The following is a 20,453-nucleotide window of genomic DNA, read 5'->3' as shown; positions in this document are numbered from 1 at the left end:
TTAAAAGCTTATATTAAAGTGATTACATTACTGACATGTAGCTGAATTCTATTCTTGCAGCTGATAAAGTTTTGAATCTGAAGCAATTAATTGGCTTAGGAGGCAGATTTTTTTTCTTCTATAGTACTTGGATTTTTTTTTATTGGTTTGCTTAGTTTAATGACAGACAAATTGTACAGCAACCAGAAGAAGAATTAGCTTGTCTTCTGAATGATGAGTCTGGTTAAGAAAACCACATGTTGACTACAGACAGYACATGCTAGAGTCTAAAGACTCATTACAATTATTTGTATGTTAAGTAGTCTCAAAAAATATAATTACACTGATTAAAGATACTTATGGTATACCAGAAAGCAGCCTGGAGGCAGCTGGAGTTTCATCCTCATTTCAATCTCTTTTTCTGATCTTGTTTATAACCACAGAATTTATCTGGCTTTTGAAGGCTGTTTTGTTTTGGTTCCCCAGCAGTACCAGTATGATGCAGAATTTTCTTGGGAATGCTTGGGAGAAGTGTAATGAAAGTGGACGTGGACTCTGTAATAATAGAGACATTTCTTGGGGCGTGCATGAGAAACAACTCCATGTGAAAACCTGTCAACTTTGCTCTCTGTTCATGATGAAACTTTGACCTGAAAATGGCAGTGATTTGTCCAAGTATTTTTCTTTACATGCAGCATCTGATACCCAGTATTTTCTAATGCCAGTCTCATACAGTCTCACAAAGATATGAACAGCATGCATTTTTCTGTTCCTCTATAAAAAAAAATCCCTTATAATCACCAAGGAAAGAAAAAAAATCACTTGTGACTGAAGAATACGATTGAACATCCACCTGATATTTGCCTGGGCAAGTACTTACATTACTGTGCTGTGGAAATCTTCAGTAATGATATAACACGGATAAGAAAGGTGCTGAGCATTCCAATCAAAAAAACATCAATAATGAATTTTAATTTAGCTCAGAATTATTTTAAATTTTAGGAGAAAAGCAGCACTTCGACACACATCTTTTTAGGGAAAATGAAAATCAAATCCATATTTAACACTCCAGGCAGTGTTTACAACAGACACGCTTTACAGAGGAATTGGCAATGACTTGGAACACAAAGCTAAGCTTTTCATTGTTTTAAAGTAGCACTGCCAAGGTTAGCAGGATGAAGTGAATCTGGTGCAAAAGGGGGATTTTAACACTTGTTAGTAAAATCCACGTGATTTTCACAGTTTTTGTTATTGTGTGCAATGTCAATTCAAAGAATACCAGCAGCTAGGTATCCCTAAGTAGCTTCACAGGAGGAAACTTCCATTTTTACCCCCTAAGAAATTATTGATTTAAGTGTTATGATATTAAGATGTTTATTATCAAAAATGTTTTTAGCTTTACCTTTAAATATACCTACTTCAGTCTTCCACACAGATACTTCTTCTTAGCAAAAATTACTCAGTGAATGTTCAAGGTTGAAAAACTTCTCATTAATTACAGAAGGCTGTGGATCAGGTCCATTGTTTCTTTGTTCAAAWGAGTGAAGGAATCAATAGATCTGAATGTCATTATCTCCAAAAAAGGCACAATCCTCTTTACACTCRTCATTCTTTCAGGGCTTTTAATTATTATGGTTCAATAACTTACTTGAAAGGGGAGCAGAAGAGACTTGAAGCAGGAAAACCTCACATTCCAGAGTCTCATTTTGCAAATGAACTGAACATTGCTATGAGGTTAATTGTTCTGGAAATCAAAATCTTTCATCTTTAGATGTCTGACACATAATGAAGTAGTAACAAGACATGTTTTTGTGATGCCACTTCATTTGCATATCTCAAGTTTCAGTAGAGAGTGCAGTGGAGAAGCGATTTGCTCAGTTTTCAGTCTGTTCTTTCTGCTGAACCTATCAGCATAGGTTCCAGTTGTGAAGCTGGTTTTATAGCGTGTATTTTTATTTATGAAAAGTTTTTATGGAGCTCCTCAGTTTGTYTCATGTGGGTATTTTTAGAGCATAACAGACTCTTCGATCTGTTGATTGCACAGGAGTATGTCACAGAGATTTAACAGATGGGTAAAGACACATGGAAACTGCAGAGGAAGCAAAAGAGTAAATGCTTTTGTCTTTCCCTATCCTATCCTTCAAAGAAATGAAACTTTTAATATAACCAGTCCTATTGGTACCTAGCTTCTCATCTTAGGATTCCAGAGAGGTGTTGGCAGGCAACACTGTTTGTAGTTATTTTTGTAGTTGTTCACTACTGTTAAATAATTGCTTGTTGTTGTTGTTGTTCACTACCACTGAGAGCAGGATTCTCAAGACATTCCTGTGAGCTTTCGTGTTTTCTTACATCTGAAACAATTCAACACAATTTTTCCCTCCCTCCTTTTTCTGGAGGTGAGGGGTAAAATAGTAACAAATGCAAAATCAGGATAACCTAACTTCTGAGGAATAGATTTGTATTCTAATGCAATAAGTCCTAACCTGAGTTGCACCTGGTATTATTTCTGACAAGTAGTTTGACCTAGGTAAGTTACCTTCAGATCATGAAGGGGCAATTCATCTGGGTATAGTTCTCCAGTATAGCCTTGACAGCTGTTCTTATCCTTGTACTGCATTTTGTTTATCCAGCCCATAGCATAGCCTTCTGAAACTGATGTATCTGCATAACTGAAAGGATAAGAAGAAGGAATAGAGAGTGGAAGCTCTCAAGTTGGCTTCATTTGCTCAAAAGCAAAATTGTCAACTAGTGCAAGTCAGTCTTGCCCTTGACTTCAATAGAGCAATGACAATTTTATTGATCCATATCTGCCCCGAGGGTTGACTTCCACCCACAAGCACATAAAGTGGATAAAGACATGATTTAACTCTAAATTCTGAATAACTAATTGTAGAAATAATTGTTCCACAGATTGAATCTGCAGTGATGCCATATCTACAAGTTCTTTCTGAGTTCAGAGAGGGAGTGCGACAAATTGCCAGAGAGAAGAAAGGTAAGTTTGCTCTTTCCAGTATTGTTGCATCTGAGACTGAGAGGTGATAAGAATGAACCTTGGGCAGGAGGACAGGGAATTCAACTGATGCAATCTCTCTTTGCTTAGAGAACAAGAGTAACGTATGTCTGTSTGTGTGTACAAAATTAAATCAGAATTTGGGAAACACTTTCACAAGGTGTTAAATTTACTTTCTTTTAACTTCTTAATGAATTAAATGTAACTTCTTTTAACTTAACGAAAAGTTTAGGAGTGAAGAGGGCTGTTTTTTTTTTCCATGCTTTCCAGATATGAGAGTAGCCATGCTCTCTCCCTCCAGAGATCTCGCATTCTTGAAGAAGTGTGGATTGCTATACAATACTTTAGCTCAGGAAGTGTGGGTTAGAGGAGTGGGCAGTGAGGTGGATTGAGAACTGACTGAAAGGCAGAGCTCAGAGGGTCATYATCAGAGGTGTGGAGTCTAGTTGGAGGCCTACGGCTAGTGGCATCCCCCASGGCTCGGTAGGGTCCCATCCTGTTCAGCTTTTTCATCAGTGACCTGGATGAGGGGACAGAGTGCCTCCGCAGCAAGTTTGCTGATGATACCAAGCTGGGAGGAGTGGCTGACACACCAGAGGGCTGTGCTGCCATTCAGAGAGACTTGGAGAGGCTGGAGAGCTGGGTGGAGAGGAACCTCGTGAGGTTCAACAAGGGCAAGTGCAGAGTCCTGCACCTCGGGAAGAATGACCCTGTGCACCAGTACAAGCAGGGGKCTGASCTTSTGGAGAGCAGCTCTGCAGAGAAGGACCTGGGAGTGCTGGTGGATGACAAGTTGACCGTGAGCCAGCAATGTGTCCTTGTGGCCAGGAAGGCCAATGATGCACCCTAGGGTGCATTAGGAAGAGTGTTGCCAGCAGGTCGAGGGAGGTGATCCTGCCCCTCTCCTCAGCCCTGGGGAGGCCTCATCTCGAGTACTGCGTCCAGTTCTGGGCTCCCCAGTACAAGAGAGACATGGAGCTACTGGGGAGAGTCCAGCGTAGGGCTACGAGGATGCTCAGAGGGCTGGAGCACCTGCCCTATGAGGAACGGCTGCAAGAGCTGGGTCTCTTCAGCCTGGGGAAGAGAAGACTGTGGGGGGATCTTATCAATGTGTGTAAGTACCTGAAGGGAGGGTGCCAAGGGGGCAGGGACAGAGCCCTGGAACAGGTTGTCCAGAGAGGTTGTGGAGTCTCCTCCTCTGGAGATATTCAAGGCCCGCCTGGATGCAACCCTGTCTACCATGCTCTAGGTGACCCTACTGAGCAGCGGAGTTGGACTAGATGATCTCCAGAGGYCCCTTCYAACCYTACTGATTCTATGATTCTATGAATAATACTGTCTGTGTTTAAATAGGCAGAGATGTTCCTTCCTATTTCTTAACACAGTTGGAATTGTAGCTTCCCAGATGGTAATTCGGTGCTCTCTTCAGAGAATTCATCTGAGTGTTTACTGGAAGTTGTTTTGGATATTTTTTTTTTCCTTTGAAAAGCTTTGAGCATGCTGAGTGTTGGCAGCGGATTATATAGTGTTACAAATGCTGTTCAATTAAGCCTTCTTTGATTTTATGGGTCAGTTACTTCCTAATTGAGTTCTTATTATTTTCTGCCATTCCCTGTGGATTTTTATGCATCTTCAGCTTGTATTTGATTCTCATTTTCTTAAAATTAATTTTTAATCACTGTAATTGATACTTGGAGGCAAAATAGGGAGATGTACATGTTTATAATATATACAGAYAGATAGACAGATTTAATTTACAAAAATAGTGACTTGGAGTATATTATTGATGACCTATTCATCTGGTAAAGAATGTGAACCCTAGTTCCATTACTGTTTTGAATTCTTCTAGTTTTAAGGTAAACTTTAACAGTTTACCTTAAAACACAAAGCTATATTTTCTAATATGACTACTTAGCTATTATTGCCAAACTCCTATAGGCCTAACTGATGCTGAGAAACAGGCTTATCAGTTCCAGCAGAAAATATTTTACGTAATTTAATAAAATTCAAGAAGTTTTTGTGTATATCCTCAGYCTAAAATGTGACCTTTAGTCTCTTACAATTCAACATAAATGCTTTTTTTATATGAGGCTTTTTTCTTTGCTCTCTGGTGATTGAGCTAAGCTGAGCTCATTTTTAACAGTTTTAATGTCTGAATGTCATGGGGTAGTTGTAGGACATTTTTAGGAGAAGGTACTTAGTGCTAGACCACTTACCACACTTCCTCATTTGGATATTTTTCCCTGAAATAAATTGGGGTATAAGACTAGAGTTGTTTGGTGGGGGGTACAGGGGGAGTTGCACAACTTTACAGTTTGAGCAGAGTTTGACCTCTGACCAAACTGTTTGACAGATGGAAGCCGGGCTGAGAGGACCTGAACAGACATGCTACAGCTTTGCTTCCCTGTGTCCATTAAATTCTTGCCTGCAGGGAATGTATCATTATTGTAAGAGTTGTTCTGATTAATGGCTGGGGATATTGCCTCTACGTGGTCATGAGTGAAGTTTCCTCTCGTAGCCAGATCCTGGCCAAATGAAGTTAAATATGAAATAGAATGTTTTGTATTGCTCTAAATACTCTTAGCAGCTGAATAAAAGATGTCTCTTCTGTAAAACCTGCACACTAAAAAACAATTGTCCCCATCTCGCTATATAAAATATAAAAGCATTTCACAGCATAGCCATTTATAAAACTTCACAGAAATTTTATCATCATCCAGAACAGTTAACATTCAAATATATTAATAAAATAAATTATCTCTTATAAGCTTATTAGTATATACATAGGAGACCGACCATTTGCAGCTGCATCTTGATTGGTGATTAACAGCAGACAAAGCACTGATTACCTGACTACCGTGAAAAGCAGTGGATACCCTATCACATTGTGGAATAATGTTTTATCTAACAATGGTGATAAAAGGAAAAAGGAAAATACTGTGTTACCTATACAAGAGAAAGAAATGCAGAAAATTTCTGCAGAAGACCTCAGTGACTGATTGTGCAGAACTTCATTGCATTGTGCATCCTTAAGTTTTGCTTGAGTACTTGACCAACTGCAAAGACCCCCTCATATTTGTCATAGAGTGCCTAGATTCCAATTCATTCCTAGCTAGTCTTTAGCATTGGCGATGAAGCATCTCCTGCTATTCTATCTGTCACAGTCCTCAGTAAGGATAACTGCTTATGGCTTGCGGCAGCCCATAAAAAACCCTCCGCCAATCCCTAAACATCCCTCTGGAGGTAACAAATGCAAGGAGTAGGCACATTGCAGCCCTAAGAACTACTGTATTTACACCCTTGAATTGATCAGAGGCTATATTCTTTCAAAAATGATTCATAAATGATGCACGTTTTGTGTACACGTCATATTCTTCTCTGCCTCGAAGGATTTCTTTTTCTTATACTTTCAATTATTCATAGTTTCAGGTAAGTAAATATTTGTAACTGATCAGATACTGTTTTATGATATAAAATGAGAAGTAGGTACATCTGATACATTCTTGACATGACATGCTTAATTCCTTCACCTAGGCCAGAGACAACACTTTTTAGTATTAACAGCTAATGAGGTAAACTTATCCCTGCTTTATCTTAATTGGCTTCTTTAGAGTGGCATCAAACATGAGTGCAGTTCGCTGCGTATACCTGCTCTGGATGAAGAAAAATACTTAGTTGATGACAGACAGAACTGCTCCTCTAAAATGCAATGCTTTCATGTGCAAAAACAGTCACTCTGCTAATTCCCTAGCAAAGAATATTACTCCACAATGTGATAGGGCATCCATTCCTTTTCCTGGTAGTTGGATAATCAACGCTGTGTCTGCTGTTAAACGCTCCCAAGGGTCTGAGAATTCTGTAACAAATGAAGACCTGGGAATGGTACTTGTATCTATTGGTATGTGCAGCATTTGCATATAAAAGGAATCTGGATTAGTAGCTGCTGTTGCCTGAATCGTTACCTTTGAGACCCTTATTACTGCTTATTTTTTAAACAAATGAGAAGGTTGCTAAAAGGGCGAACACTTATCTAAAGCACATGGTATGAACTAGCCTAAGTATATATCTTGCCACATTTGGCAAGTGTTTCCTCCTAAATATAAGATTTAATATAAGATATTAAAAAAATGCTACTGAATTAGGTTCATAACAGTAGTATATGGGGTCCTCTTGATTCATTTGATTCCTCTTGATTTCTTAACTGCTCTGCAACCTCTCAGCTGATACAGCTTTCCTCATCCAAGCAAATTCTCTGCTACATGATTTCTTTTCCTCTTAAAGGCTTAACAGCATCTATTTTGGCTAAGTTTCAAGTTCTTAATYACTTGTCTTTAAACACTCTTTAAAAAGCTTGCAAGAAAAGAAGAAAAGGTTAGTCATGGTGTTCCAATCACCTTCCAGAAAGCTAAATCAAAATTCTGTTCTGCTGCAACTGGTGTGTTTGAAAAAGGCTTGGAAAATATGTAATGAACAGAAATGCAACGGAAGAGAGAACTTCCTCTAGACATTTTTTTAAAAGCTCATTAACTAGACATGCTTTTGAAGGGCTGTTATTTTATTGTTTTGACATTTCTCCATGCAATGTTAATGCAAACATTCTCTGGTTCTATAGACAGTTTTCTTCAGGGTAGAAAAACATATATTGCAACATCATACAAATTGCTAACAATGTTAGCAATGAAGAGCTTTTGGTCTTCTACATGATTATGTTACTGAATTGAACTCGCATAATGGTTTTCAGGAGCAATGAGGATATCTTGGAAGAAATTTATGAATTTTGAGTCCCTGCAAATAAATGTGCTGCTTCTCTCTGTAGTTGAAAGATGGCTAAATATATTTAATATACATATATATATATATATATATATATATATATATATATAAATAGATTTTATATAAATATAAAATATTAGTCACTTTAAAACAAAAGTCCTTTTTGATCAATCTAAGAGAGTGCCAATTTTTTAACTGCACTTAAATAAAAATGTAGCACAATAGAAGTATACTTTCACAAAATATTGCTCTCTAAATGTATTTTTTTCCATGCACTCTAGTAACTGAAGTGCTGCAGTTGAGTGATGCTCTTCGAGATGATGTCCTTCCTGAACTGGGTGTTCGATTTGAAGATCATGAAGGTACACAATTACATGCCTAGCAACCTTGTAGGTAGTTGTTTTAGTCATCTTGTTACTTTCTTAAGCTATAGGGAAACACCAAGATGTCAAAGACTAATATGGAATAATCCAACAAACTTGAAGACTGAGAATACTTTAGCACATTTTGCTTCTGAGTTATAGATGTATGCTGTATAAGTTTATATTGGAATGTATAGAGAGTAAAAAGGTACACTGGAATCTTCTTGTGCAGAAGGATCCAGTTGCTTAGCCAGTTTTGAGCAGTCATACAGCTGCATTTGCAGAAGAAAAGTTGTCATAGGGTATATAAATATATCTTTGATTATTCAAATATTTGAAAACTCATTCATCTGTTTTTGCTTTTTCAGGGCTGCCAACTGTGGTCAAATTAGTGGATAAGGACACATTATTGAAAGAAAGAGAAGAAAAGAAAAAGGTTACTATATTAAGCATTTAATATTTTTCACATGTAAAATAAGGCATAAGCTATGGATGCTTTACAAAACATCAAGGAAATGTTTTTTTAAAAAAAGATCATAACACATTAACAATGTGTAAAATAACACCAGAACTGATATTAAAACTTGTGTGGTATTCAGGAAAAGGATTTTTGAAGCAATAATTGCTTGAAAATTTTCTGTAGGATTTAATGAATACTTCTAAATGTTTTTTTTAAAAAAAAAAAGAACTTCCATATTTTAAGTATTGCATACATATTCCCTTATCTCTCTGGAAGGCTGATTCCAATCAGAAATTGATTCTTTCATCTGAACAAACGAAGTTGATGTTTTCCATAAAACTCAAACGAAGTTGATGTTTTCCATAAAACTAGACTGTATTTATTTTGATATGTGAGAACAAAATGCCATGGCTAAATCATAACTAATGTAGCATCGATGAGAGATATTCAGGGTCTGTGGACAAAAATTCTCATGTTGCTATGTAATTAAAGATTGTAAATCCTAATTTACATGCACAAGGGCTGCACAGCAACCCTTTCTGGCACTTCCTAGCATTAATGTTTGACTTTGCAACCTTTTAAAGTGACATTTCATATGTCTGTCTTCAGTTCTAACAAATAATAAAATTCCATCATGACTAGAGATGTTTGGAAGACTTTCCAAGATACTTCTTTCCTTGAGGACTTTTTTTTTTTTTTTTTTTTTTTTTTTNTTTTTTTAAAGGGGGGGGGAGTAGAATTTATTTTGAGCCAACATTTCAGATGTTTTCATTAAAAACGCACATGAGGGCAGTTTGTATATAGATGCTGGGTGGGGCCTGCAGCTAAAATACATTTTGCCTGGCAGGTATGTTATGTTCAGTACTGACAGAAGCCTTGGAGAACTAACAGGTCTCTCCTGAGCAAATGTGGGATGAGATTTTTCAGAGGCTTAAAACTTAGTTAAATTTGGATAGCTGTTTCCCTAGGAACATCAAGGGATACAACTGTTCCTTGTGAAACTCCAGTGTCTCCATGGTTTTGGGGCAAGGGCTTTAAATACTAGGGAAAACTAGTCGTCATCTTTTGTTTGTTTGTTTGTTTTTTAAATGTTTGAAGAGCATTTTCCCTATGAAATTGCAGGACCATTTCCTTTGCAGATATTCTTTCATAGCTATATGCTTAGGATGCAGAATGCTTTGGACAGTTAAAACTGGTTTAGCTGTGAATAAAAGCAAATGAAAACAAAATCGTACAGTAGAAGTATCAGACAATCCTAATTATAAGACTTAGTATTTCTACTGTAGGTCATGCTACCAGTTCTGTCCATAATTAGATATCCAGGGGAGCTATTGACTCAGATTTATAAATACAAACGAACTTTACTTATTAATACTACCTTTCATAGGTTGAAGAAGAGAAGAAAAGGAAGAAAGAAGAAGCAGCCAGAAGAAGACAAGAGCAGGAGGTAAGTATTCAGATCATTTTAACTTTATATTGAAGTGTTAGTAGCAATAGTCACGTAGCAATAGTCACGTGCAGGAAAGATTACATTAGAGCTCAAGCTTTTTGCCTAGGCTCAACTGGACCTCCATTTTTTTTTTGTTCACAAGTTTTTGCTCAGAATAATTTTTGCCTGAAATTTAGATTTGATTCATGATGGTACCTATTTAAAAGCAGCCATTTTTGAGACCGAGACTAAAGGTACTGCCTCTTTAATTTCCAAAGCAGTGTCTAACATTCCCATTAGAGAGAATTTTGCTTGTATCACTTTTTTTTGCTCTCTGGTGTCAGAGGTACGTATGAACACAGATCTTGTTAAGAGTCCACCTGCTCCCTGTGCTTAAACTCTGGAATATAGTGCTTTGTAAAAACACATTTCAGTTCTATAATTAGAGAATTATGACAACTCAAAGGTTTTAGGCTGCTTAGGTTTTGGGTAAGAAGTAGGCAGCTATTGAAGATAAACTCATAAGGGGAAAAGATTGTTTACTGTGCCAATGATTCTGACAATTCAGCTAAGTTTCTGGTTAAACAGAGGAAGTAAACTTTGAGAAAGTACATTTACAGAGAGAAAAGTAGATAAATAGGATTTATCTTGCATGGATTGCAGTTAGCTCTTCTCAAAAAGGTGATTTCTTTGTATTAGGCATAAACTACTTGGAAATGGTTCTGAGATGCACTTGTTCACAAATAAGTAAAAGTTCAGTTAGTTTTCAATGCAATTACTTGCGTCCTGATCCTCATCAACAGGACAGTGCTGATAAAGACGGTTCGCTTCGCAGTGAGCTCATTGCTGAATATTCTTTGCTCATAGCAACTATTTCACTTCATGCTTACACCTAGAAAACTAAGGAAGCAAGTTTAGCACAATATAAATGCAGTTTTTAGGGAGTATAAACTGATCATTTTGAATTCCTGGAATAGTTTTTCTTAAGTGGTTCTCTGTAAGTTTAAAATATCAATTTATTTGTATTTTCTTGGACAAACACATCCAAGATTTACTGAATTGTTCCTTACTGAAATTTCCTTTCCATGTAATAAACAATTGTGACTCAGTGCTCCTTGATCTGCAAATTATGGTCTACCTTTCCCTTTGCACATATTTAGGGGATGTTTTTTTAAAAAGACAGGCTGTCAGTAATTCACTGTGATGCTAATGCAGTTAATACATGTTTATATTGCAGGCAGCAAAACTGGCAAAGATGAAGATTCCACCACACGAAATGTTTAAATTGGAACGTGATAAATATTCCATATATGATGAAAACGTAAGAATTAGAGACTTTCTTTTTTAGATGGGGAAGGGTTTTCCTTCCACAGTTATACATATTTAGTTTTATGGGTACATAGCTGATCCTGTTCCAAAACCTGTAGAGCAGTGCTATTAACATGAGGGAAGGAGAGAAAGAGGAGAAGATACTAATTTTCTTGCCCATACCTAGAATTGGGGAGCAAAGTTATCTGTTAGCCATCATTTCAAAGAGACTTTCATTTTACTTTGGTCTCATTTGGCTATCCTAGTAGAGAGCAAAGATTCCCTTTAGGTATTATGGGTAAGAACCTGCATGATATTCATTCACAGATTTTTTTTTTTTAATAGCTTGTTGCAAGGCAAAAATTGCAGCTCTACAGACTTCCTAACTCTGCCAGAAGTGATGGAAACAGCCATGTTTTTCAGAGATGCCCTGTGCTTCTGTTTTAGGTCTACCCTTTGTTTCACTCTTCCCTGGCAAAGGCTCTCTGACGAAGCTGTACTGACAACTTTTCTCAGATTGCTCCCCTTTAGCATTAAAGGTGTTACTTGGAAAACAGCACGGTTTCTTCGGGGCTTGATCTAGGACATTGCTCCTATTTCTTTCTATCTCCCTCAATTGTGCAAATTCAGGCCCGAGAGATAAGTAAGAATGGCATGATACAGATAATGTAAATATTGGAAAATAAGCATGCAAGTAAGAAGATCCACAAAAATCTGTCATAGTAGTTTCTCCATTCAGAATACAAGCCTCTTACTGCTTTTGCTTAAAGCCTTGGATTTAATATTAGTATGATTAAAAGTGGGTTTTTTTAAGCATGTATTTAGGGGTTAAGTATTAGTCAGAACCTCTTTTAACTGTAACTGCCTAGGAGTTAGTTGTGTAAGCTTCCCCTCTTTAGTATAGATAGCAGGACAGAAATAAGTGCACACCTTGCCCCTTCATTAATTAGGGAGGGAGCATGGACAAGTAGTCAAAGGTAGTTGTCTAACTTCTAGATGGGTAGAGTTAGCAAAGATGCATCCCACCTTGACAGTTTGTCATTAATTGTGATATAATTCCCCTATCTTATTAAAACATGATTCACTTGGAAAGAACACAATTCCATGAGGAGCAAAAGCAGTCAAAGTATCTGGAAGTCCATTTATCTTAAATATTCTTTTTCTAAAAAATTTCCAGGGGTTTCCTACCCATGATATAGAAGGCAAAGAACTCAGCAAAGGACAAATTAAGAAGCTGAAGAAACTTTATGAAACCCAAGAAAAGCTATATAAGGAGTATCTACAAATGGTTCAGAATGGAAGTGCAAATTGACAGCAACAGGACTTTTTTTAAAAGGCGAGTGCTGAGTCATCATTGAAAAGTGAGCATATATTGATGCTCATCTCTATGTTTACACTTTCTATTATGTGCAAAGTGAAAATCCTGTTTACGTGGATTAATAATGTCATCTGGAAAGTCAATAAAAATCCATTCTTAAGCAAAGCCAACCTCTGATAAGTTTCTTTGCAAGAACAGTGGCAGATTGAATGGTTGCCAGTTCTATTTGGGAAGATGCTGCTCAGTCAGCAAATCCACACAAGGTTTCTTGTTGATTATAGCTGTCCAGGCTTCAGTTAATTTGTCCTGCATTCCGATCTCTATCTATCTAATACCCAGTGTAGCTTGTGCTCTGGAATATGTCACAGTAAGCAAAACTTACTACTAAAGCTGAATAATTTGTCCCACAATAAGAATAGTAAGTATTTTCCAGATGATTTTGATATTGTTATGTAAGCAGGAAAAAATGAGTAGTTCTACTATGATACTCTGGCTGCTGTTATTAAAAACTCTCGTAAATATACCCAGGACATGCTACACAATAGAAGCAGAAAGTCCCTTCCATAGGGCTAGACTAAAGAAGTCCAGGCTTATTTGCAAAAGGGGACAGATCATCATCGTCTTGCTCAACTTGCAGTTGCAGTCAAGTGGGTAGCTACAAGGAAGATGTACCTGGATTAAGCAAACAGGTAGGAAAGACATGAGGAGATCTGGGCAGAGGAGGCATTCTTGGAGCTGTCACCTTAGGGAACAAAAAAACTGCCCAAAGACAGAGAACAGTAGCCAATTATCTATTCAGACCCAAGGGAAAGCAACACATGCTTCCTAACTGAGATACAGTTTGTAGATGGCTTGCAAGTAGGAAATTCAAGGAAAATGTCACTCATTCAAGACTGATTTGGACATGACGGTTTAACCAAGGACAGTACTTTACTGCTTAATAATAAATTTCACTGGCAGTGCCTACTACCCTTTAGTTATGAAATCGTACAAAATATCTCACCTATTTCACAACTGCGTAACAGCTAAGTACCCAACATACAAAATGATATTCATCACATATTCGATAGTCTCAAGATGACTCACTAAAGGTCAAATAGTTAGTCATTGTAAGAATTGTGATACCTCTGTTCTTGCAACTCTTAGGTTCATGCTATAACCATCAGACTATGTTCCTTTCCCTAATTAAGAATTACAAACATTTTTGCTTTCAGTTTATCTTCATATATTCCTTCTGAAGTATGAAGACCTACAGATTTGGAGTAAAAGAAAGGCCTAATAATTTGTTGTCTAGTTTCCTACATTTGCCTTTGAAAACATATAGTAGTGAGGTGAGAAGCAACGTGCATTTTGTCACTGAATATAAAATCTGCATTAAAGCGTAAGTGCATGTGACCTTTGTGTAGCAGAAAGAAAACGGAGCTTCTTTCACAGCCATCTTTTTAAACTGTATTTTACAGAACTTTTCTTCTAACTTGCCATTAATAAGATGATCAAAAAACATTTAATTTTTGCATTCAATGTTTGATGTATTCTGCTGATTTCTAATTAATTGTATAAGCACTTGTTTAAGCAGTACGGTGGTAGTTAAAAAGCCACCCACAACTAAGAGGGCAACTTCTCCATCCTTTTGGTCTATGAACATAAGAGAATTAGTTGCATTATTACACCATTCTGGATTCTAACTCTATCAATCTTATCAGCTCTTGCTTGTGAACATTCTCTGTACTTGTTATAGGTAACATGTTGGTCTCTGCAGTGCTCTGTATTCTTTTTCTTTTGTTTCGTGCCTAACATTTAATCTCTCCTCAAGCACAGATCCCATCTTGCTTTTCCAAGATGCATGTGCATGCACGATATCCATGAAGGTATGGGATGTGCCTAGGCAGATCTAGTCACAAGATACTTCTTCTCAGCCAGATAAGTTATCCCACTGGAAACTCCCTGCTCTCCTAGCTAGACTCCAGAGCTAGTTCTGCAAACTAGGACACTAGGAGTCCTAAACCTGAATCATCTCTATCCTCCAGGATAGGCTTCACTGAGGTTAACTACCTTCCTGAACATGAACTACTTTTGAAATTGCTATTTAACTTGAAGTAGTGACAGTAATTTCCTTAAAGAAATTCCTTTATGGTGAGCTGATTTAGCAGCTGCTTATCAAAAATGCAGCTGAACCTAGTTAGCACATAACTATGAAGAAGATGACCCTATTAATCCATTGGTCTCCTGGATTTTAATTTCCTTAGAACATCTCTCTGACATGTCAGATGATACCATCTTTTGTCGTATGTCTTTTTCCCTTCCTGCCATGTTCCTAGTGGAACTTCACCCACCCAATGGTTTATCTACTACATCAATTCAGAGGAATTTGAAAAAAATGCCATTTTTCCCCCTTCTCTACCACTTCCTTTTGTTTCTGGGATAACTTTCCTTACATCTGTCTTATGAGCATTTCAAACTTGCCGTCGCCACAGCTTATCCTCTGGTCTTTGCTGCTTTATGCGTTCTAAACGCACACTTCCTCCTCCCTCAATATCTGTAACTCCATAGTTAGTCATGTCCCCCAAGCTTAGATAAAGTCTCTGTCATATTTACTTTACCATTCTACCTGCAGTATTATTTAGCTCAGGCTTTCCTTTTGTGTGTTTTCATTGACTCACAGTTTGGTTGTTTCAAATTTACCTGATATATCAGTGTCACTAAAGCCATCTTTCTGATCTGCTGCAGTACAAACTGTGCTTCCATGTCTTCAAATTGTTTTTGCACAAAATCAAGCTTCTTGAATTCAATGGGATTCTTTTCATAGATTTCAAAAGGATTAGAGCCTTTGAAATCCTCTCCTTTTCAGACCTGTCTTCAGTGTTGTGTGATCTGTTCCTCCACATTGCTACTTGTTCTCCCTGCTTTTTAGTGTTTTGCCATTCTGGCTCCTTCAGGAAAGCTGCTCATTTGACTCCTCCAGCAATAAAGCCCTTGCAGCCTTCCCATGCTTGAACTGTTCTTTCCATGCTTGAACATTATGCTATTTATGAATTTCTCTTCGTACATGTCTGTTGTCCTTGGAAGACAGCATTATGAGCAAGGAAGATGTCTGCTTCATGAAGCATCTGTGAGTTGGCAGACCAAAGTGTTGTCTATTAAAAAAGCTAAGTGCATGCAAATTGAAAACTCCAGTAAAGAGGCTGCTAAACTGCTTCACCTTGATATATAGACAAACAGAAAATTACCTCATTCTCCCCAAAGTGAGACTTTTGCCCAAGTATGGAGTTCCTTTTTCCAAAAGCAGCAAATGAATCGGCAAACCATGACCTTGGCAAAAAATCAGAAAAATAGATTGTGTCTCATGGAGTTTGTATCAAAATGTAAGCTCAAGACTACTTCAGTTATTTTGATTCTCTTGGTATCCACAGTTTAGCAGAAAATAGTACACACAATGCCCTGGCAAAGGAAAGCTTGTTAGCAAGCAAAAGAATGCTGCAAACAGGTTTAGATACACACTTTTTAAACAGACTTTCTGGAAGTGAAGTAGGTGGGTCAATTGATCTATGCAATCATTGAAATGCACAGCACAACACCTCTTTCCTGGCAATCCATCAAGGTGTCACTTAAGTGAATTCCACTGCACTGGCTTAGGGAGAGTGACCTGGCAGCCAGAAAAAGAGAATGCAACAGCAATAGTCTGCATTCAATGTCTTAGTCCACTGTGTCAGCAAAGAACAGGGAAAGTACAGGCTCTACTGTATTCTAAAATTTTTGATTAGATAGTTAATACGTGTATATATACATATACACACTGAAGGAATCACATGTGGAGTATGATTTTCTAAGCTTTAAGAAAATAACAGTCTCCACAGCAGTAAAGTCTTGGATTTTTGGTTTTTAACATTTTCTGGAACATACATGCACAGCTCGTTTTGATCTGTACAAAGTAAAACTTTGTATTTTCACACACAGTTTTCTGGTTATCTCTAAGATTCATTATTACTGTAATTTTTACACTAACATTCAAGATAGCTACTACTTTTTTTTTTTTTTTTTTGAGCCAATAAACATCTTTTTTAAGCTGCCATCTTTTTAGATGTGCAAATATTACCATCTCTTCCTGGGTGAGTTCTGTTATTCAGCTGGGCATCAAAAAGTGATTTTGAGAGCTCAACTCAAAGTCTTACTAAATAAATCTGATCTCTGGATAGGGAAGAAACTCTCATGTTTTATGATCATGCAGATACTATCTTACGTGTCCCAACACTGAGGCCTCTCTCATATCTTGCCTTATGTAAGAAAAGTATCTTGCCTTAACCTCTAAAACCAATCAATGTTTGTGACAAGTCAGCTTATGATAACAAACAGTTTGAATTAAGGGGAAGTTGCAAAGCTGGTATCTCAAATAATCTCTCCTCTTCCCCTCCAAAAACCCAACTGCCTGCTTTATGTAGATCTTAAAAGTATTTTACAGTCACTGAATTTTTTTGAGGGGCAAGGAGGGGGAGTGATACTAATGTTTGACTAGAGCAACCTCAGCATTCTTTAAAGTTATTTTGAAGTTGTTATTGATGTTACTTAGTTAACTGGAAGTGAGAAAAACTGTGGCTTTTTCAAGAGTCATTTTGTATGAGCAATTTTTTTAAAGGTCTCTCAGTCATGCATCAAAAACATGCAGTACCTTTCTCCTCAGTATATATTTAGTAATACTTATCAGTATCTCCATGTTGTGATTATGTACCGACACTGGAATAAGCTTAAGGTAACACAATGCTTTATTTGACACCTGCTTCCCATATCAGAAACTAATTAACACAGCTGTGTATGTTCTCTTTCTCTGTGAAGTCCAAAAAAACAGATCTCCTTTTGGCTTCTTTTGTTGATGCTAGAAATCTATTAAAAAATAAAAAATACTATTGGTGAAGGACACCAGCATTTTGTAGGTAAACATTTATTTTACGGTGGTACCAGTGAGCTGCTGATTATAGACTGCTGCATCCCCATCACCCTAATCCTCAACAAGATACAAATGTAAAAATTCCTGCTGTAATAACCAAATTTTGCTGCCATATTTAATATTGCACAGACAGAAGTTGGACACCAATAGTTCAGAACTGTGTGCTGTCAAGATGATTTGAAACATTATCCCACAAAGGATCTCTTCTATCCTTCTCACTTCTTACCAGGATACTGTATAGAAACAAAGTAATCTCAAATACGTATGCACTAACACTACAATACACCTCTGAAGGCTGAGGATTGTGCAAATCTGGGTTTTGTCAGGAGAAAGTACTTGGTAACTTAGTAAGCCTGACACGGTTTACCTTTGCTTTTAACTTTGAGGGGACAAATACCGAATAGAAGTTAACGTGAAGAAAGACTGTCTATCAAGGAATTTATTCGGAGGCAGCAAGGCAAAGTAAGACAGTGTGGTGTTTCTGGTTTTAATTGCATCCTTTCTGTAAAGTGCGGGTGGCCAAATGGAAGCAGCAAATATTTTTTCTGTGTTTTGCTCTGTGTGCCTTTCAGTTTTTCAAGAGCTGTGAATACTGCTGCACTATGAGAACAGGTTCCTCCATCAAGCTTCCAAACACAAGTACTCCATCGCTCTGTTTGTTTGGATATTGGTAGAAAAATCTGTGATTTTTCTGATCTGGTCGTATTACCTCAGTCTTAATTCTTTAAAAAGACATTTAAACTAATATAAGATATATAAGATATATACTTAATATAAGATAATCTTTTCTTTATCTCTTTTTCCTTATGTTTATATTTGCTTTCCAGCTTTCTGGGAACCCACAGATACATTTTAAATGTGCCAGCCAGCAAATCTCTGCCACATACAATACATGCCTTCGGCTTCTTTCTCTACATTTTAAGCAATACTTAAACACTTTAAGGTGGTGGTGCTTGTTGGAAGATCTTTAGCTTCCTCTTTAATTACACAATTTCTGCCACACAAATGTGGAAAGGAACTTTTATTTCTCTCAGTGATTTCACAGGGCACTTTTGATACAGGACGCTACTCTCTGCATATTACTTACCACATTTCCTGACATAGAACATACTAATTAAGAAGTACATTAGCTATTCAGTACCAAGACTCCACTTAGCAATGATCAAAGCACTTCTTGTTCAAAAAGAATCATAGATAAACTAAATCTTATCTTTTAAAATGGGCTGTGAATGCCTGGCATCTCATTCAGTGAAAATAGTTTCCATTAATGCCCACCCAAGGGCAGAACACATAGCTGTTTTAATGCCAGTTACAGATACAGAGAAAACTTAAGCTTTCTCTAAAAACAGGTGTGTCTAGTATATCTGTTCAGCAGCTGTGTCATAATCCCTTCTATTTCTGTTTTGGTTCCCCAAGCTCTCCTGTATGCTAGTCTGGATGTTTAAATCAAGCCAGGGTGATTCAGCAAAAATCTTTTTGCAGCTCTCTGCAGGGTAGGAATACCTGACAGCAAGATGACTCCACAGATCGTGCCTCAGCCACAGTCCTAAAGTCTAGCATCGTGCTGCAAGAGGTTAGAAAACAGTCAGCAAAAATCGCTCATTGATCATGGAGGATTTATGCCTTTGGAGAGGGGCACTAAAAATCTTGTGGATTCAAAGTAGTTTAAATGTATTTTACTTCAATATATATCAATGAATGAAGAGAAAAAAGTAATTCCAGCATTCCAGCCTGTTTCAAGGCTTTGMTATTTGGCCCAGAATAAAGCAAATTTCTTTCTACAAGACCATCTGAAATATAATTTAATGCAGGGTTTGCCGCATTTACGAGAATAACTGCATTAACTAGAGTGGCACTAGCACAGATGCACAAACTCGGCACATCCCGCAGAGGCTGCAGGATTGCAACAACAATCTGAACAGGGCTGCAGTGTGTTCCTGCACCAGCAGGAATATGCAGCTACATCGCATACCCAAGCAAAGCTTCCTACATCTTCATATGGAACAATATCTGACTCCAAGCTTCTTTGGGGGAGTAAGGGAGAAATAGCTTTTAAAAAATAGAGATTAACAAACAAACAAGCAAAAACCCTAAAAGAATACTTGAATGCCATGAATCAGCAGCAAGAACAAAAACGTCAAGTATGAATGCCTTCAAATAAATCTTCCTTTCAGAGTTCATTATGGTCTTTTACAGAAGAATGAGAATTAAGCATAACTTAATCACCGTGAATGGAGTTGTTCCAAAGTAAAAGTAATGAAAGTAAGAACAGGCTGTTAACTTTCTGATGTTAAGAAAAGAATTGGTTTGGATGGAGGAAAGAGGTGGCAGCAAGTGTTAGACCTGCCACTGAGCATGTCCTCGAGCTGGCCAGATCTGCCTGTTTGTGCTACTGAATCTCCAGAACTCCTGCAATTCTTTATCTGTTTGAATGTTATAATTTTCTTGAATTATAGTATTCATACCTAATTTTAAATGACGATGCATAAATTATTCCTGCCATTAAATTCGTGCAATAATGGAATTAATCTATTGTTAATGTAATGATTAATTATTAAATATTAGTCCCATAACTTCAATGTGTTAATTTGTGAAACAATTGTAACAATTAGCCCTGGAAATTAATTATTTACTGAAATCCAAGACTGTATTAGGAGGCTTTTTTTTTTAAGAATAAAGAATCTACTGCTACAGCAAAGAGTTAATGTTTTTCCTGTTGAGCACGGGGAGCACGGAGCACAAAAGTGGCTCCAAATGTTAAAATTGCACTGTTCCTGTACTGTATTACATGCCATCTGTTACTTATCGATCCCAACATAAACCCAGGCCTTTTTTTTTTTTTCTTCCCCTCTCTCCCCCTCTTCTCTTGCCCAGC

At 37.3% G+C, this 20,453-nt stretch overlaps 1 protein-coding gene and 1 long non-coding RNA gene across 4 annotated transcripts in view; one reads left to right on the top strand and one right to left on the bottom strand.

The window, feature by feature from the left end:
- The window catches only part of CARS1 (cysteinyl-tRNA synthetase 1), a 35,702-nt gene extending 22,898 nt beyond the window's left edge, over positions 1-12,804 (top strand). For all 3 annotated transcript variants that reach the window (XM_085317094.1, XM_085317093.1, XM_085317092.1), the window contains 6 exons: positions 2,890-2,971; positions 8,044-8,124; positions 8,493-8,560; positions 9,972-10,031; positions 11,251-11,334; positions 12,499-12,804. In XM_085317094.1, coding sequence (XP_085173220.1) covers positions 2,890-2,971; positions 8,044-8,124; positions 8,493-8,560; positions 9,972-10,031; positions 11,251-11,334; positions 12,499-12,633 — 510 coding nt within the window. In that variant the 3' untranslated portion in view covers positions 12,634-12,804. The remainder of the gene's footprint in view (positions 1-2,889; positions 2,972-8,043; positions 8,125-8,492; positions 8,561-9,971; positions 10,032-11,250; positions 11,335-12,498) is intronic.
- LOC146588859 (uncharacterized) overlaps positions 108-20,453 on the bottom strand; it is a 21,252-nt gene continuing 906 nt past the window's right edge. Inside the window, exons 2-4 of the long non-coding RNA XR_014897313.1 lie at positions 15,867-15,948; positions 2,516-2,648; positions 108-2,068 (exon numbers count right to left, since the gene is read on the bottom strand). This is a non-coding gene — a long non-coding RNA (uncharacterized LOC146588859). The remainder of the gene's footprint in view (positions 2,069-2,515; positions 2,649-15,866; positions 15,949-20,453) is intronic.

The sequence above is a fragment of the Rhea americana genome, unplaced genomic scaffold (genome assembly GCF_003343005.1).
Source record: "Rhea americana isolate MKP2758 unplaced genomic scaffold, rheAme1 scaffold_49, whole genome shotgun sequence".
Taxonomy (NCBI): Eukaryota; Metazoa; Chordata; class Aves; order Rheiformes; family Rheidae; genus Rhea; species Rhea americana.
The sequence above is the reverse complement of the archived record's forward strand: the minus strand, read 5'-3'. Positions and strand labels throughout refer to the sequence as shown.